Source organism: Meriones unguiculatus, chromosome 2, assembly GCF_030254825.1.
Source record: "Meriones unguiculatus strain TT.TT164.6M chromosome 2, Bangor_MerUng_6.1, whole genome shotgun sequence".
NCBI classification, from domain to species: Eukaryota; Metazoa; Chordata; class Mammalia; order Rodentia; family Muridae; genus Meriones; species Meriones unguiculatus.
In genome coordinates, this window is record NC_083350.1 from 53463209 (window position 1) to 53483502 (window position 20294).

The following is a 20294-nucleotide window of genomic DNA, read 5'->3' on the forward strand; positions in this document are numbered from 1 at the left end:
AGAATAGGGCTGGACTTCCTGCCAGCCAGGAAAGGAGGAGTTAGAAGAGGAAGTAGGGGGTTCAGCCCTGAGCAGATGTCCAAGGACCAGGAGAGAGAGCTCAGTGAGGAAAGCTACAAAATGTAGGTATCTCTGGGATGCATGCTGGGAGGGAGCCAAATTAGCTTAGAGGGTTAAGAACAGAGTAGTAACTGCTCAGTTCTTGTGCTGTGACTCTTGTTAAAATGATATGAGTCTCAGTTATTTGTGTGATAACTGGGTTAAAAGAGAAACTGAGAAACAAACACAGTTTTATAAAAATAACTTTAATATGTAGTATATACAACCCTGGGGGTGTCTGGAAAGATGCTTAACAGGAGGGAAAAAACACTCTGAATGTGGGCAGTACACTTAGGAGCTGGGGTCCTGGACTGAATAAAAAGAGGAGAAAGGAGAAAGCACAGAGCACCAGTATCTGTCTCTCCCTTTCCTGACTGCTGGTGCAGTGAGACCAGTTCACTCACACTCTTGCTGCCATGCCACACCCAGAAAGACCAACTGTAACCTCTAAACTGCCTTCTCTCTTAATTTGCTTTGTGTCTGGAGTTTTGCTATAGCACTGTAGGAAGAACTAAAGTGGCTACAGGATATGAAACATTTTTCTGATGATCCTTAGCACACACAGTTTATAGAGATGGATGAGAAGAACCATGGGTACTGAAAGGGAGAAAGGTGGCTGGTAAAAAGGGTAGGAGAGCTTTTGTGTTTTCATTTTTGAGACAGGTTTCACTCTGTAGCCCTGGCTGGACTGGAGCTCACTTTGTAAACCAAGTTGGCTTCAAAATCAGAGATTTTCCAGCCTCTGCCTCCCAAGTGCTGAGATTAAAGGCATGTACCACCACACTCACGTGTTAATTAGGGTTTTGATAGGTTGAATCTAAAATCTTTGACAAATCCTAAGTAGTGATACATGGTAGGAACACAGGATTAAGAATCTGGAGCTCAGGGAAAAAAAAAAAAAAATTCAACCATGAACAGCATATAGATGGTACCTAAAGCCTTAAAACATTAATGAGATTGTCTAAGGGAGAGAAGATGCAGAGGAAAAAAGAAGTAAGCCTTAGGCTGCCTCTAACTGATGCTCAGGTAAAGAAAGACAAGTCTATAATGGTCACAAGCAACTGCCCAACGCATCCTACCAGAACCTCACTACCTTTCTGCCCTCTCCTCCTCCCTTCTCCTGCTGTCTCCAGCTGCACTCTTGGGTCACTGTCCTCCACTGCTTCTCTTCTGTAGACGAGATGCTGTTGCTGACTTCTAACAGCCAGCAGTCCTGAGTATCTACACCCCTACACCTGCTGTAAAACGGAAAGTTTTTTTTTTACCTGAGGTGGCAGCACTGAAAAAAGAGGTGTTTTTGAAGCAGGGGCTCATGTAGTTCACTTCAACTTTCTCTGGAGCTAAGGTTGGGCCTTGCACTACTGGCCCCCTGCCTCTGCCTTCTGAGTGCTGGGTATACAAATGCATTACTGACTTGGTTTAAAAAAAAAAAAATTTAAAGGCAGTTGAGTGCCACAAAATATACCCATTAAAAGTTCAATGAAATGATTTTCAATAAATTCACCAAGCATCACCATAATCCAGTTTTAGAACACTTTTATCATTACATAAGCTCTTTTCACCTATTTAAAGTCAGTCTGTATCTGATCTACTCTGTTTTGAGTTTTTGTTCTGGAGAGATGGTCTCACTATGTTGTCTAGGCTGGCCTTGAAACTCTTGAATTCCCCTGCTTCTACTCCCAAGTGCTGAGATTACACAGACCTGTGCTACCATGCCTAAGTTATAGCTTTATAAAAAATTTTTTTTTCTGGGCACTAAAAAATAAAAATACAAAAGTGTGTGTGCGTTGTGTGTACATGCAGCTGTTGAGGCCCAAAGCTGACCCTGGGAGTCCTCCATGCTATCACTCCTGCCTTAAGTACTGAGGTAGGGTAGAGCTAGCTTGCTCTGGTGATCCCATTCCTGTGGCTTTTTTTTTTTTTTTTTTGCAGGCTCTGGGTGTCCTAACTCTAGTCCTCACACTTGCACAGCAGGTGCTTTATCCACTAAGCCATGTCCCCAGACTTCTGGGGATTTTATAAATGGACCTATGTGGCTTATTTTACTTAAGCATAACGGGGATGTCTTCTGATTTTAAGCGTTCACTCCTCTGGGGCCCAGAGAACAACTGCAGAAGTCAATGCTCTCCTTTTACCACATGGGTCCTTGGTTGGGGCATCGAACTCAGGTTAGCGAGCTCGAGGGCAGGCACCTTCACTCACTGAGCCACCTCGTCTGCCTACCATTCTATTTTGTATTTCATTGTCTTGTTGTACTTTATAAAGAAAATCTTAATTTTTCAATTAAATTTTAAATTTGTTTTAACTCTCATGAGATCTTTAAAAAAATTCTTCTGAACGAATGACTGAAACAGGATCTCATATATCCCAGGCTGGCCTTGAACTCCTAATCCTCCTGCCTCCACATTCCAAATATTGGGACTCAGATGAACACGGTCACACCCTGCTCCTGCTGGAAGGATTAAAGTCAGCTGTAGTTCTGAACATTGCTTGTCGCTACGAGAAACTCCAGTTCTATCTTTCTTACCATAGCCTTCTTACAATGCCTGCCAGTCATAGTGCCCACTCGGACTAAAGACTGGACTGACTATGGAAAAGTTAGATGAAATTTGTCAGCTACAGTGACCACAGAATGGACTGTTTTGTTGGTGAAGACTTTGCCATTTCCCGGGTTATCTGTTTCTTAGAAAAGCTTGCCTAGAGATAAGGCTGAAGGACGACTAATTCAGCTTTTTATACACTATCTTCGGCTTCAATTAATTTTACCAGTTTTACTGTAATCTTTTCGAAGGTCTTATCCTTTGTGGGTAGGGGTTGGCAACTTATTTTCTGTTAGGATTGAAAAGAGGAACGGCAAGCAGGTGTGTTGGAAATGTGGAGTGGTCTTGGAGGCTCACTGCTCCCTTTTTAAATTTATTTTTATCCACATAGGTGTTGCCTTCATGTACGTTATGTGTACCACACTCGAGCCTGCTACCCATGGAGGCCAGGAGAGGACACCAGCTGCCCTAGAAATGGCGATGCAGATGGGGATGAACTACCATGCAGGTGCTGAACTCCAACGTGCTTCTTCTAGAAGTGCAGCCAGCGCTCCACCCCCTCACCTGCTTCTAAACATACTTCCAACTAAACTGATTTCACCCCCTTAATACCTATAGTCACAGGTGACCTAAGCCGGTCTGGGAACCCTTTAGGACTCTAGGACATACTCTGGGCTTTCCTTATCTCCTATACCATGCTATAGTAAAGTCTGTTAAAACTCTTTTCCATAGCCTCCATTTTCATTCCTGTCCCTTTCCCTGGTGTCTATACCTTTTTCATTTAATGCTTTTACTATCATTTAAATAAGAATTGTGGAATAACCACAAGCAAGTAGGTCTGATCAGTTTTCTTACCATGGATTAGATAAAACCCACTTATAGAGTGACGATACCTCAAGTTGGTGGTTTGATTTTACACGAAGACTAAATTTTAACTGCTGAAAAAGTATAAAATGTTTTGGGGCTGGACAGAGGACCCACATATGAGCATGTGAGCCCCCATATGGCAGCTCACAACTGTTTGTAACTAGTTCAAGGGGATCTGTCACCCTCATATGGACATAATGCACACAGGCAAAAAAGTGATGCACATAAATGAAAGAATGAAAGAATAAAACAAAAACGTTTCCTTCTAGAAGGTCCACAGCTCAATGATGGCCCGTTAACTACACACATTTTCTTTTCCAGGAAGAGCTACAGACACGACACATAACGAAAGGGCAGTTTACTAACCTCTGCTTCAGCTGCTTGGGACTGTAAAAGCTGTCGTACACGAAGTATGTCCTTTTCTATTTGCTGAATCCTGGCTAGTCTTCGCTAAAATGAAAGAAAAGAACAAGTTAGATATTCACTCATTGTTATGTGTGCCATGTGCACACACTTGTGGGTACCCGTGGAGCTGTCTGACGTGGGTGGCGGGAGCCAAACATGAGTGCTCTATGAAGAACAGCAAGCTCCTTTAACCATGGAGTCATTTCTCCAGCCCTAGGAATTCACTTTTATTAAATAAGAGTACAAAGACAACAGATCTGTAGACTGTAGACAGCAGTGGCATGGCCATAACAGAACAGATGGCTTCTATTATTATTATAATCATGGAGGGGTATGTGTGCATGCAGCAGAGCTCCCTGGACCTGCGGTCCCAGGTGGTTGCGAGCCATACGAGATGCTGTTGGAAAGTGAACCTGGGCAGTTGCAAGAGCAGTGTGTGTCCTTAACTACCATCTCCCAAGCACTGAATGTGTCTTTATTAAAAACATTAGTGTAAAGAGTCAGTGCAGCTACCACCAGTCAGCGCAGGGACACACCAAGATATGTCAAGTAAAATGATCACACATTAATGAATACTGGGGTCAGTTTGCGGCTTTTTTTTAATTTTTTATTTTTATTTATAATGTACACAATGTTCTGTCTGCTCAGTATAGATGGTTGTGAACCACCATGTGGTTGCTGGGAATTAAACTCTATCTTTGGAAGAGCAACCACTGCTCTTTCTCTGAGACTTCTCTCCAGCCAGTTTGGGTTTTAAAATATACTGAATTTTGTGCAATAATCTCTAAATGTGCCTAGTAAAACTACAAATCTACATTACATATCAAATTGGGTGGCACACTGGTATTTAAGTCATTTTCAAAAGCAAATGACAGTGCACACATTAAGTCAATGTGGTGCCCTGAGTCCGGTTGCTCCCAAAGTTATTCTTAAAAATATTTCAAGGAACAAAAAACGTTATTCTTGAATTTAACCTTTGAAATAAAGATTTCTGAAGGTAGGTGTTTTACTCTGCAGCTCAGGCTGAACTTGAGCTCACTGTAAACCTCCTGCCTTACACTTCCAAGTACAAGGATTACAGGTCTGAGCCACCATGCCTGGCTGATGTTTAATCTAGTCTACTCATTTTGAATTTATATACTGTACTGGCTAGCCTTCTGTAAACCTACCACAAGCTAGTCATCTGAGACAGGGAAGCTCAACTAAGAGTATGTCTCCATAAGATGGGCTGTAGGCAAGCCTGTAGGATGTTTTCTTCTTACTGATGGTAGCGGGAACATAGCCCATTGTGGGTGGTGCTATCCCTGGGCTGGTGGCCCTGGGTTTCATAAGAAAGCAGGCTGAGCAAGCCAGGGAAGCAAGTCAGTAAATACTCCTCCAAGGCCTCTGCCAGTTCCTACTTCCAGGTTGCCACTCAATTTGAGTTCCTGCCTTAGCTTTTGTCAACGGACATGACTTGGGATGTATAAGCCAAAGAAACCCTTTTCACCTCAAGGTGCTTTCTGATTATGGTGTTTCATGCTAGCAATCATAACCCTAAAAACATACTGTGTAACAGGTAAAACACAGCATAGCTGTAAAGAAAAGAAAAAAATCTGATTTGTTTTACCAAACGTCAGGGTTTATTTAAACTGTAGAACGTACCCACTTTAAAGTTACTGTTATAATTCAGTATTTTTAGGACTTTCCAAGTTCCTATTGTAACTAAACATTCCTTTTGTTTTGGCAAAAGGTCTCCTTACCTAGCCCACTTTCCTAGAACTTGTTGTGTGCGCTGACGGTGCCCTTGAATTGTGTTCCTTTGGCCTGTGCTTCCTGAGAGAAGAAGACTTTAACTTGCAATACATGGGCTACAAAGATGGTAGTTTTGCATTCTCACTGCTAAGAACCACTGAAACACACTATCTGTGGTTGCTTTCTAGAAGCAAGTTTTTTTTTTTTTTTTGAGATGATCTTATGCAGTCCTGGCTGGCCTTGCCAGTACTGGGATTAAAGGTGTGCTACCACACTGGCCGAGAGGTAGGCTCTATCACAACCTGATGGGCATTTCCCAGCCTTTACTAACATGCTGTGGGACCAGATGTCATTGAAAAAGAAAACAGAGATGATAACTTCACAAAGGCAGGACCAGGAATAGATTTTGCTTTGAATGCCTTGAATTATTATTATTATTATTTTTAATGGGTGCTGGCAGTTTATTTTCTGGTTGGGGCAAGGCACATAAGGGTCAGTGCTGTGAACCAAAAGGGGTTTTCTCTAGCTCCTGCTGGTGGTGTCTGTTGCTTACTGCAGTCTTCCTAGTTTACAGGGCACGGTGGGTAGGTGGGACTGTGGCCTAGCACCACTTAAGTTGGGGCTGGCTGGTGATTCTGCCAGATCAGGACAGAGCCCTGGTGTTAGCCTGTCCGGGATGGATAACTGGCGGCTTCTTCATGGTTTCAGGAGCCTGGTCACGGGTGATCAGGCTTCTGGGGGCCTGGGAGGACTCTGCTGAGTGCTCAGGAGACTCTAACACTATGGCCATGAATGGGAGGGTGGACTTCCCAAAAAAGAAGCTGGCCCACTAGTGGCTGAGATTGGCCTTGGGGAGACCCGGGGAATGGGGCACCATGTCTCCCGGGTACTCAGAACTTCCGCAGGAGCTATTGCTGTACGAGGAGCCCAGGTGTCGCTGCAATAGTAGTCATGGGTTGCCATGAGCCAGACGCTGAAAGGGATGGCAGCCATGCTTCAGGGCAGGGGCCCTGCGTTGACCTCGGCAGCAACCCCTCCTTCGTGGGCCTCGGGTGACAATGCCTGGGCGCTGGGCCACCGGGACTATTTTCAGGGACCTACGAAACAGATCTACTCTACGACCTGTGCATGGGATGCCAAACTCCTTGAATTATTAACCAGTGATTTCCATATACTGTACTGGACATCTCCATCCTTGTTGGCCAATTCTCTGTCCAATTAAAAACAAGGGCTGTCTTCAGAAATTAATCCTCAGGAATTCTTAGGGATATTAATTGTTTTTCTTTATACTGTTAAAACACTTCCCTTTTTATTTTTTGTAGGACAGGTGCTCTTAAATTTTATGGAAACAAATTTTATTGCTGAGTTTTCATTCTTTCTTAAGGACTCAAATGTTTTATATTTTCTACTATTCACTTTAGCTCTTTTTGTTAGTAGCATTTTTCACAACTATTAACCAATCAAATTTGTTTGAAGGTGGAACAAGACACATTCAACCCCCTCTTTTTGAGAGAGGCATCAATACGTAGCTCAGACTGGCCTCTAACTTGACCTTCCTGCCCCAGCTCTTGGGTGCTGGGCTAACAGTGTGGGCCATAGAGCCTGGCCTACACCCGACTATGCTGTCTTCTTCTGTCTTCTTTTCTTTTCTTTTTGTTTTTTCAAGACAGGGTTTCTCTGTGTAGCCTTGGCTGTCCTGGGCTCACTTTTTAGACAAGGCTGGCCTTGAATTCACAGAGATCCGCCAGCCTGTGCCTGTGCCTCCCTGACTGGTGCCCCACCACGTCCAATCGCTGTCCTGTTTTCAACTCTATTATAAACATTCCACTCATCTTCTTTACTCCCATTATATAGTACAATTTACATATTTTAAACACACAAAAAATTTAGCATCCTGTGTAGCATTTGAGGTCTATGAGACGAATCCAGAACATTTAGTACTACAGAAAACAGAGCCCACTTATATCAAGCTGGGTAGGAGAGGGGCTGCATCATCTTTTCAGGCAGCTGAGAGCCCCACATGCTTTGTAAACATCACTGAGCGTTGATGCTCTGGCAGAGTAACCGACTCTGCACCCTGACTGCTAGCTCTGATGTTCTCTTGGGGACACCACTCTTGTCAGAACTATTAATTCCAGTCATTGTCATTTTTGTTCAACTCTTACAAAGCAGCTTCTGGGCATTTAGTACACATTGTATTTTATAACTATATGTTTTCACAACTTGTCCACATTTGAGATGCCATCTTACACTGATGTCACTTGAAGACCAACCCCCTATTAGCTGCCTTTTTCATCTTGCAGTTTTAAACCTAATCTCTATATGGTTATTCCTGAATATGCATGTTACTCAATTAAATTTCCTAAAATGGTAATGTTAGCAACCAAAATGAAATATGCCATATCCAGACTGCAGTAAGAGCACCTACCAACATATATTTTAACAAAATGGCCAAGAATGAAGTCAAGCTAATCTCTTATAGGATACAGATCAGAAACGCTGGAATATATCTGTTTATATTGTATATAACAAGTCCTTTCATGTCTATAATCTCATCATGTTCTCAAGGATCTCTAAAAACAAATACATTAACAGGAACAACAACAAAAAAGTAACTCATAGTTACAGTCTAAGAATGGTCATTTACATAAAGCCAATGAACCTTTCTCATAGTTTTTTTTGGGCGGGAAACAAGTCTGCTTGACATTAAAATAACCATGATAGTAAATAACTATGAAAATCTCAAATTTAAATCTAAATGTAAATAGAATATATTTTTGGAAACTCATTACAGGTTACAGTTTATGATGTAACTTGTCACTATTCTGATGGTTTCTTATGAAGATAAATTCTTAATTTTAATATAGTAAATTCATCAGCTTTATATTTTATAATCGCATGTTGCTTAAGAAATTGTTTTTACTCAGTATCAGAGATATGTTTATGTGAAAGTTTTACTTTGACATTTAAGTCACTAATCTACCTGAATGTGACGTGGGCAAGAAGTCAAGAATTATATCTAATGTAATTTGATAATAACAGATACACTAACACATACATGATATGTCTGTACACATAAATAGCTATGAAACTGACTATGAAATGTGTTATGTTAAAGGTGTTAAATCTTACCATATGTGTTCTAACTTAAATCCCATCCCTAACCGAGCAGCTATTTGCAGCTGCAGTTGCTGGGAGAGGGCAGAACAGTTTTCTGCAATAGAGACACTGAGCACATCAACCACCCCCCAGGGCAGGCAGGCCACATGCACAGGAATAACTAGTCGGACAACACACAACGGGCCCAATGGTTCCCTTTTCTTCTTCTTGGTTTGGTTTTGGCTTTATAAGAGAGAATATGAAGTGAATCTTGGAATTGAAGAAGGGAAGAGAATATGACCAAAATATATTGTATAAAAGAAAAAAGCTTAAAAAACGTAAAAATAAAAAATTCCCCATGCTCACTTTAAAGCAAGACAGGGCAGCAGTTACACCTGTCCTCTGCAGGGCTAGAGTAGCCAGCCACACACCTGTTCTCTGTAGGGCTAGGGCACTAGCCAGCCACACACCTGTGCACACAGAAAACTCAGTTAATGTTCTTTCTTGACCATAGTGTGGTTTATTCTCATCCTCATCCCTCACATCTTCCCTTAGGTTTTCCTCATGCCTCCTTGTTTCTCAAACATGGACTATTGCTGCTTCCATTTTTACTTTTTGAAAAACTTCTGAATGTTACTGCATAAACTTAGCTTACAAGAAATAGTAGTCTTTAAGGAGATGAAGCTAGTTATCTGCTGCCGGAAAATCAGCACCTTTCTCCCCTGTAATTCTATGCAGAAAGAGTAACACCCAAGTGAAACAGCAGAGGCAGAACTGTCAGTCCTGGCTATAGTGCCCAAGAGTCATGAGAAACTGTTATCTTGAAACAGTGTCGACTTAAGACAGTCTTTGGTTTTTCCTTCGTGGTACTGGAGGTTGCAGCGATGGCCTTGCGCACCTAAGGCAGGTGCTCCATCACTGAGCTATACCCTGGTTACACAGATGATGTAATAACAGTTATAGGAAGATGAGCAGGGCTGTGTGTGTGCAGTGTGGGAATAGGCCAGTCACCTGTGCTCGCTTCTCCATATCCTGGCAGGTCCCAAGTTGCTCCTCCATTGCAGCCCTGATCTGCCTTGCTTCATACTCCAGTTGCCTTCTTGTCATATCTGTTTGTAAGGAAAACTAAAACCACAGACAACACATTAATTTCTCATTGTTTATTAGTGAAAACAAAAAGCACACAACTGTCAATTAAAAATTGAGTGAATAACTATGTAAGTCACCATACTTGAGAAGTCTATTTTTTCTCTAAGGAATCCTAAAACCTGAGTATGGGCACCAGGCTTGGCTGGAGTCCCTGAGGAGGTAAGGAGTCAAAATGGATTTAATTTAGACTGTTTTGCTGATGATATGTAATTGGTCCAGTCAGGGTCCTCTCATGATTTTTACTGCTGAAGGTACCTAGTTAATCTCTGTGGTGCTGGGAACCACCTATAACCTTGAACATACTAGGCAAGTGCAGTACCACTGAGCAACACCCCACAGCCCTGAGGAACTATTTTTAATTATTAAAACTAACGTTTTGGACAGCAGATATGGCTCAGTTGGTAGATTACTCACCAAACTTGTGCCACATAAAACTACATGTGGTGGCACATGCCTGCAATCCCAGCACTCAGGAGGCAGAGGCAGGAGCCCAAGGTCATCCTTGCCTACACAAGGAGTTCAGAACTGGGCTATGTGACATTCTACCTCAAACAAAAGCAAAACAAAACAAACTAGGATATTAACATGAACAACATGGTGTGTGGTGGGGAATAAAACAAAAAAAGCATAAGACCAGGTGGTCATTACCCTTAGCTTTCTGCTTTAAGTAAGGATTAATTACCTTATGAGTAGAGGCTAAACAGAGGAAAAAAAAAATCCAATCACAGAATGAAGAAAATGGAGTTAGAAAAAAGCCTATATATCAAATAAAAATTAGGGCTGGAGAGTTGGCTCAATGGTTTAGCACCCCCCACGGCAGCTCACGTCTGTTTGCGCCTCTACTGCCAGGGGATCTGGTACCCTCACAGATATACATAAAAATAAATCAATCTTAGAAAAAGAAAAAAACAAACAAACAAACAAACAAACAAAAAACAGAAAAGTAAAATACGCCAGACAAAATCAACACCAACTTTGGTAAAAATGTAACAGTAAGGCGAAGGTACATCACAAAGTGTGTGGTCACTCATCATCGATCCTCACATTGAGATAACTGCCAGGCACACACAAGACTACAAAAAGAGGAAGCCTACACAGAGATACAGAACAGGGAGCAGACATCAGGAGCCATGGGGAGAATGAAGAAGGACTCAGACTATTCACACTCCTCATGCTCTTTGTAGGAAAGTGCTCCTGGCATGTTTGGTCCAAGAACTCCAAACTGCTGTCACTCTAAGTTGCCCTCAAACAAAACACTCATGTGCAGAATGCACTCCTGTAGGCACACCAAAGTGAGGAACCACGACAGATGAACAGCTGCATGTTTTTCTTTATTTAGAGACAGGGTTTCACTGTGCAGCCTTGGCCAGCCTGAAGCTCACTACTTGAACTCAGAGAAACCTGCCTACCTTTGTCTGCTAAGTGCTGGGCTTTGGGGACTAAAGACAAGCACCATGATGCCCCACTGAATGTCATTTATTCTCTTTGAGTCTGTACTGTTATTTCTCTCATTTGTCCTCCATCTCCCAAACACCCCTGCGAAAATAAAAATGCTGAATGTGGCACAGCATGTTATAATAATATGGTTTGGAATTGAAAAGGGTATGATATTTTGATAAGCAGATAAATATTTCTACATGGAAGTGCTTGTTAACTTGTTTTCCCAATAAGAAAGCGAAGTACAGTAAATGATTTTAAAATACAAGCAAGTTTAAATTTACTAATGTACTAATGGCCCATGACAACTGTGTATTCTTGTGTATTCCGTCAAACATGGTTACTTAATAACAGTGAATAATGAATTTGACAACTGATCTCTATTTTTGATCTTCTGATAGTAACCCACTGCTCTTGAGATGTAACACATATCAAAGCCCTTTCTTGCCCCTTACTTCATGGAGACAACAGGCCTCTGAATTTTGAATAGTCTCCAATCAAAGTCAACGGTGGTAAAACCACACTGTGCTGTTTTTATTCATAAAATTTTAAATGTCACCAATCCCTTCTGGATTCCTTAATCTTCCTTTATCAGAACTCTCCAGTAACCGTCTTTCTCTGTTTACGACGTCTTAGTGGCCTGGGAGAGAGTCTAAAGGACACTGTCAGGAAAAGGGATCCTTTCTCTTCCTGTCAAGACCCGACTGCTCAAGGAAAGCAACACGTTAAGCCTTGAGTTCTTGCTCCTGCACTCAGGAAACCCAGTTAACTACGTTCTGGACTTTTTGACAGGTGTGTTCTCTCAAACCTATTGTAAGAAAGTGAAAACCGAAGTGAAGAATGAAGGTTATACTGGGACTGTCTCATTGCAGCCCAGGCTGGCCTTGAACTCACAACACCACCTGGGATCAGCCTCCTGGAGTCTGTGCTTAATAACATAAGCCACACACCTGTCTTATTTTCCCCTTTTAAATAACATAAAATATTGATGAAGCATACAGCCTTGAGATTCTTACTGCGTTTTGGAAGCTTTCTTTTTTCTTTTATTTTTAGAAAGGACCTCACATACCCACAGTGGCTTTAAATTACTACACAGTGGAGGATGGCCTTAAATTTATTCTTTAAAGACTTATTTATTCATACTTTATCTGCATGAGTGTTTTGCCTGCATGTATAATATACATACCATGTGCATCCACAGAGCCCAGAAGAGGGCATTGGATCCCTTGAAACTGTAGTTACAGATAATTGTGAATTTCCATGTGCGTACTGGGAACCACACCCAGATCCTCTGGAAGAGCAGTGAGTGCTCCTGATTGTTGAGCTAGCAGACTTTGTATTTCTGACATCCCCGCCTCAAGTTCCTGAGTGCTAAGATTACATGTGGGGGGCAGAGGAAGGCCTGAGCATGTGAAATCCTGAGTAACTGTTAACATGGGCAGGGCTGTGTCAAGGACCCGACAGCCAAAGACACATGGGAAATGGCAGAGCCTGCCCTCCTGGTCTGAGTGTGGATTCTGATAGCATGTATAGATAATGCCCACCCTAGCTTTCTTTCTCTGGATGTTTACGGCCTGCAGACTGCTCCTCTACAGAGACTGCTCTTACTGACATTAGGAAACTTGCCTTTTTCTTTCTCAGTATGCAGTGACTTCACCTCCTGTGTAACACTACAGAATAAACACACTGAGCTTCCAGGATACTGTTTCTCCATCAGAGAACCCAGCCCACTGTTTCTGTGTCCATGCGTGTTTGTCTTCTCTTCATTCCCCGACTGCCTCAGTCAGTCTATCCCTGCAGCTGTGCTGAACACAGCCATTACAGGCATGTTTTACCATATCCAGTTGATGAGGGGCTTGGGATTGACTCAGAGCTATGTGCATAGCAGAGCATGGCACAACTTGTCAAAGCTGGTTTTTCTCCTATCAGATACATTTCTGAGACTGAACTCAGGTCACCAGCCACACATAAGCCCCTTTACCTGCTAAGCTATCTCATTGGTCTCCATTTAAAACCTTTTAAACATAACTGCATTTGCTAAAGGAGTATAGAATTCAAACAGTAAGATCCATGATTATTGATACTGGCATTTATACCTAAATAGAGTAAGATTCAAGTTATCTTCAAGGATATTTGTTGTAAAAACCATCTGGCATGATTCCTGTATTGTAAAAAAAAAAAAACCAAACAGGCAGTATGATGTTTCTACCAATTAAAATATAGTTGCCTAAGTGGAATCCGGATTCAAACTCGTGTGGAATTAATAAATATCTGCTGGTGCACAATCAACTTTTATCTTCCATTAAAATTAACTAACAAGCTGGTATGGTGAAGCAGGCCTGTGAACCCAGTAGTTGGGAGAATCAGGTCCTCTTCAGCTATATAGCAAGTCTGAAGTCAGCCTGGGCTACACGAGTCAAAAACAGAAACAAAACCCCACAGAAACAAACAAACCAAAACAAAAAAGCAAAGCAAGAACAAAAAAATATTCATTAACTATTACATCCTTAGGTTAAGACACATTATATTTTATAAATCGTTATGAATTCAGTTATCTTGAATTCATCATAGACGATGTGAGTACTTTTAAAGACCAAGTTACTACATCTAAAAGCTGTGCTGCCCAGTTACTTACGTTTTCAGTTAAAGGCAGGCTATCTATTCTTTTCGTGAGGTTCTGAAGTTGAGCATAATACCAGTCTTTTTCCTTTTCTTCCTTGTCAAGATCAGCAAGGAGTAATGACCTATGTTTTAAAGAAAGGTAAATTTATACAAGGTAATACACATTGCCTAAGAGTGACTCTTCCCAGCTGCTGTAAGACAGTGCTGAGCTAGTGAAAAGCTACTGACTTGGGTTTTGCAGCAGGAGTTAGGGTATGACAGCCAGACACCCCAGTGTCGAGTGTGCCCCCTTCCCTGGTAAGACGCGTCTCATCCTGAGCAGTCACATGCTTCAACCCAAGGCTTTCTTTCATAGAGTCTAAGAGGTAAGTGAAAGGTGTGACAGACCAGATCACAAAGCCAGTAAAAGAATAAACACTAAAGGAGTTAAGAGCACTGAAATGGGGAAGCAAGAAGCCTGGGAATGTGGTCAGCTGCTACACAACAACACTGTGAAAAAACACATCACATTCATAGCACAAGCACCTGCTCTGAGGCAGAAACTTAGCTTGGAATCTCAAGATGAATTTATGTAATGCCTGAAGAACCTGTCCCACTACACACCCAACTATTACAAGTATAAAAATACAGTCAAAGACTGAGATAAAACTCAACAGGATTGAAAAGTACAGCTCCCTATTGTTCTGTGTGGCTCTTTCCCCCAAGCAATGTATACTTTTCTTGTGTTGTTTCCAGAGGTTTTCTATAAAAATGCAAATAATAATATGCATAATTACATGTACATTTAAAAACACAAGTACTACATTATCGGTATATATGTTGTACATACATTTTTCTTCACTCAAAAAATCTATCTTGGGAGGTCATTCTGTATTAGAACAAGAGACCTACTATGTACCTCTTGACAGTTGTCTAATACCCTATGTATTTTAGAATATTGATGAACCCATAAAGGAGATATACTATGGCCAGTTCTTCTGGGGAAATACTTTGGACCTTTTAAGTATTTTGCTATTAAGTATTATACAAATGTCTTTATGTACTTCATTCCATACACGGTCAAGCATGCACAGATGATAAATTCTGAGGGCACATTCATTTTAACTTACTGTCCTAATAAGGGGTTATACCAATTATATAACCTGTAATTTTCACAAATCTAAGTGTATGACACATTTTTTAGAATCTTACATATCTAGATTTATGAACTTCTAGGCTATCACCATGACTTTAAATTGATACCTGTTAATGTGCATGAGACTAAGCGTTTTTCCGAGTTCGCAAACCACTATTTTCTGTAACTTTTGCTTCTCATTTAGAGGACTTCTATACTGGGAATGGCAGAATTTAGTCACTAGGTGGCATATGTGTTTTTTTTTTTTTTTCCAACTTACTATAATTTTGTTATCTGGAAAATCTGGATTTCCATGTAGTGAATATTTTCCATTATGAGACCTGGAATCTGACTACACAACAAAGATGCTCCCCACTCTGATACCTTATTCTTAAAGTTTTGTTTGCCATTTCCTAGAAAACATTTGTAATGAGAACAAACGTATGTAGAAGGGTTTGCTCTTGCTAAGATATATCAAAGGTAAGCACCCTCAATCAAGAGAACATAAACGGGTAGACGCTGACAAGGGATAAATGATGCAAAAGCAGGGATCAAGAGCATTTTCCCCTTAAATTATCGGGAAAGCAGAGATAAAAGGACTATTTTTATTGCAAGTTTTCATTACTAATAGCTGCAAGGCTTACTAGTACTTGCAATTAAACCATTTTAAAAATTACTTCCTCTAAAAATCTCTACTAATAAAATCATTACCAAAATAAGTTCCTAAGAGTCTGGTATATGCACTTCTCCTTCACCTCTTCATTGAATGAAATGAAACAAAGAGGTGGAAGATCACAGACCCTAGTTCTCTCCTTCTGGATCAGGACAGTGTTTGGGCAGCCCAGGCTCAGGGTAGAAATAAAGATTGGCACAGATAAGAAATGAAAAGGAGCTCACCACCCCTCTTAGTCCACGTGGCCAGCCTGACTTTTATAGGTGGCTACACCCGGAGTCAAAAATAATAATGCCTTCATCTCTCAGTGAAACATGCTGCATTACTTCCTCTATATAATTTTTAAATATATATTTTTATTTTATGTATGTGCATGTGTACCTGACTATTTGTGTGTGTGCCACATGTGTGTAGCCTATGGAGGTCAGAAGAGGGGTTGAGCCCCTGGGACCTTGGTTACAGACAGCTGTGAGCCACCATGTGAGTGCTGGGAACTGAACCTGGGTCCTTTGCAAAAGCACTAACTGTTCTTAACAGCTGAGCCACCTCTCCAGATCCTGTTTTCTATATGCTATTTTCTCTCTCTATATTTCTCTATATATTCTATAATCTTAATATTCTGCTTTCACAAGCAGCTTATCAGTGTTTTACAGAAGAATTTAACACAGAATGTGTTGACTTGCCCAAGGTCATAAGACCAGAAGTCTGGTCTAACTTTTAGGTATAAAAAGATAATATGCCACATGGCATTGAGTCCTAAAATACTTGAAAATGTATTGATGACTCTGCCATGTGTGGTGAAAGAACTCTGAGAGAAGAATTAATACTTCATTGCAAAAAATCTCAGCACATTCCACAGGCTAACCAATGCTTTGACTATGTGGAAAATGATAAGAACCATTTCATATGTGGTTACCTCTAATCTGCATTCTGTAATGGGGTTCCTTACACAGGACCTAGTAGTTACTGAATTTAGTTCAAAAGATAACCTGAAATTCTATTGTCAGTCACTCATATATTTAGTTAGATATAAACATTGTGGTTTAGGGTATTACTCAATGTACAGATTATTTAGAAGGTAGCTAAGCTCCCCACTATACCAAGGCTTCACCATGTGTAGAATATTTGAATACCTAATAGAAGTCTAGAATTTCAAGAAAATTCCTTCTTTCTACTTTTGGTATTGTGAACACAATCATTAACATGTCTAAAACAAGCTGAGCATGGTGGCGCACACTTTTAATCCTAGCACTCAGGAGGCAGAGGCAGGCGGATCTCTAAATTTCAGGCCAGCCTGGATTACAAAGTAAGTTTCAGGACAGCCAGCTAGATAATGTGAGCCTGTCTCAAAAGAGAAAGGGGCGGGGAGTGAAAGGATGAGTGAGAGAGTGAGAGAGAGAGAGAGAGAGAGAGAGAGAAAGAGAGAGAGAGAAGTCTGAAGCAGAAAATGCTCTACAGGTGCAGGCTATCACTGCCATCCAACCTTCCCCTGTATCTTACAATACACAGCACCAAAGGAGCATCCAAGAACAAACTGCACAAGAACAAACATTACCTTTCCTTCTCAAGCTCTTCTAAATATCCAGTGCTCTCTCTGCTTCCATTTACAAATGCTCTTCTCGGGAATGACCCCATGGGGACAGGACTGCACTCTCCTGAACGGCTAGATACAGATCCTTCCCGACTTCCATAGGAGCGAAGGGACATTTTTGAGCGTAGTTTCACTCCAGGGAAATTGCTATCTAAATTAAATTCTAAGCAGAGACAAATTCTTATGTAGTAATTGCTTTATGTGGTATAAAATACTCCTAAAGCTAGTATATTATTTTAAAAGTGAATCCTCAGGTTTATAAACACAACTGAATATTCTTTAGAATAGTTAAAAATTTCCCTGCCAAGTCAGCTTGAGTGGTGAAGACAACGAGCGTGTTAAAGGAAAATTGCATAAAATGTCATCCTTAGATTCCCTGCAGGTAATATTAGGATAAGCAGGGTCCCTGTTTTGGCACTTGAATTTCAGCTACAAAGTGAGAACGACATTTAAAAACAGATTCCATTAGAAATGGCACAGGAAAAGACAATGCCCTTCGACTCTATGGGCCGTGGAAGCCTTGTGGCACATGGCATCCTGAAGCATATTCAGTGAAGCAATGAATTTTAAAACTAGATCAGAATTTTCAAGGAGAAAACTTAAAACCAGTGATGTAAAGCAGAAACAACAAGCAAACAGACCTTTTATCTATTTGCATTCAACTGGTACGAGCCAGTGGGGAGGTGGGGCCGAGGAGAGAGCTGAGACCAGATTCTAAACTGAGAGCCACTGAACTTGATTCTGTGGCCAAGCTGAGCCTAAAACAGTATTTTGTAAATACTTAAAAAATGTACCTTTAAGCCGCTCTAGTAAGTCAATCTGTCCAGAAGTCATAGTCTCATCTTCAATACTTCCCTGTAGCTGCTTAAGTACTTCCTATTGAAAAGAGCACAGTACATTAGCAAGAAATGTTAAACAACCTTTTGAAGACATGATTCTGTATTTGTTGGCATTTAGGTATAACCAGGAAGAAAGTATTTCAGGTCTCACTGACAACATGCCATAAGCTACAATGTATATTATATATATCACCTATTATTCATTGTTATATCCCCCCAAAAATAATAGTGGTATTTGCTGTAATGGTGATTTGAGGAGTCTCCATGAAAGACACTTCATGGCAAACTTAAAAGGAAGGTAATGGGGTGGGGTGTTATGGTCAAAGTACACTGTATGCATTCATAAAGACATAAAGCAACAAACCCATTCTTTTATACAATTTAGGCTATTACACTATTAACTTTTAAGAAGAGTGGAATTAGTACCATTTTTTTTTAAATCAACTCACACCTACCGATTTGCTTAAGACACACAAAAATGGCTGTTTGGAAGCCACATCTCTCAGGCCTGTACCAGCATGACCAGAGGGGAAGTCTGCTGTTTAGTGACTTGCCTGCCACTCAAGCGCCCCCACACCTGAGCAAGCCGCCAGTGCACTAGTTTACATCGGCAGACACTCTCAGAACTGCATGCTAGCTGCCTCTTGCCCTAATGTGACTGGTTTTTGTTTTTTTTCCATGATACTTAGAAAATGTCTGAAGTCACTTTCTATCCAATTTTTGTGTCTGGTTACCTGTAAACCTGTCTTTTATTAGCGCTACTTAATAACTTATGTATACCTCCCCTACGCTGAAGCATGCACTGTGGTTCCAGCATGTCCTTTGTTTTGTCAATTTGATTCTGAAAATGCAGGGCAATGCACTGAAAGCGCAACCCTGGCCCTAAAGGCAGCACTGCTGTATGCGAAAGCGGTCTCAGGCAAGCACGGGGAGCTCTTCCGGTCTGTTGTCACTGTGAGCACTGAAAGCACACAGCCTGTGGTCTTAGCAAGCGCCCTTCATACAGCAGCCCGTGTTGTTATTTGAAAGCTTGGTAGGAAGGTGTGGGAACGTGAAGGATACTCATGTTGAGCATCTCCAGAGAGCATCATGGCTGTGGGAAGGAGACCATATTCACACGGAGACCTCTCCTCAGTGAGTGCAGAGCATGCATCGGCTAACTGAGAACTTCAGGTCCCGTCACCTCTTCCGCAGTTTGAGACTCACTGCAAACTGCCTGTGATTTTCCCCCAGAGTTCTAATTCTCCTTCCACCGTGGAAGGAGATGCTCCCACCAGTCGCAGCAGTCCTGGCACAACCCTACCATCTTATGCCAAGACAACCACAGCGTATCACACAGAAAAACAAAGTATGCAAAAAATAGCCCATTAAATGCCCTGAGTGAATGGACAAAGATAAAGCTTCTCTACCACTGGTGATAGAATCACTAATTTACATCAGTGGTAAAGCTGAGCTGCAGGTAAAGTTCAGCGATGGAGTGCTTATGTAGGATACACAAGCCCAAGACTGAGGATAATGGTCCCTCTCCAAATCCCTGTAAATGCTGAGAGATTGTGATATATACTCTCATCTCTTAATCTTAAAACAGGTAACAGTCACAACCTGTGCCAGGGGTGGTGGCGCACCTTTGACCCCAGTATTGGGGAGGTAGAGGCAGGTGGATCTCTGAGTTCGAGGGCAGCCTGGTCTACAGAGTGAGTTCCGGGACAGCCAGGGATACACAGAGAGAGAGAGAGCCTGTCTCAAAGAAAAAACAAAAAAATTCACAACTTGTAATACCCATGTGGTGGAAAAAACACTCACCAACTGTCCTCTGGTTTCCACATGCGCAACATGCATGTGCACACAGGGACACACGTGTACACGCATACATGCAAGCACACAGCAAGTAAATAGCTGTAGACAAGACAGTCTCTGTGATGGGTACCGCCCAGCAGTAGATGCTTTCCGTTGAGCACGTGTGTGACCTTAGGCTTACCTCTCATAGCTACAAAGCCTATGTACATGTCAGAAATCGGATAAAAGCAGCGGTCTACACAAACACATGACATTTAAGGCTATACTTTTTAAGAACAGCAATTCCCGAAAGCATCAGCTTACTCCAATGTGTCTGTTATGTTACTTC

General features: G+C 41.4%; 1 protein-coding gene and 1 pseudogene across 19 annotated transcripts in view; both read right to left on the reverse strand.

The window, feature by feature from the left end:
* The window catches only part of Apc (APC regulator of WNT signaling pathway), a 98376-nt gene that overhangs the window by 33715 nt on the left and 44367 nt on the right, over positions 1-20294 (reverse strand). For all 19 annotated transcript variants that reach the window (XM_060377479.1, XM_060377485.1, XM_060377482.1 and 16 more), the window contains 5 exons: positions 18125-18206; positions 17295-17493; positions 13966-14074; positions 9756-9869; positions 3873-3956 (listed from right to left, as the gene is read on the reverse strand). In XM_060377479.1, coding sequence (XP_060233462.1) covers positions 3873-3956; positions 9756-9869; positions 13966-14074; positions 17295-17493; positions 18125-18206 — 588 coding nt within the window. The remainder of the gene's footprint in view (positions 1-3872; positions 3957-9755; positions 9870-13965; positions 14075-17294; positions 17494-18124; positions 18207-20294) is intronic.
* Positions 3963-8393, reverse strand: LOC132652349 (pancreatic progenitor cell differentiation and proliferation factor-like; annotated as a pseudogene).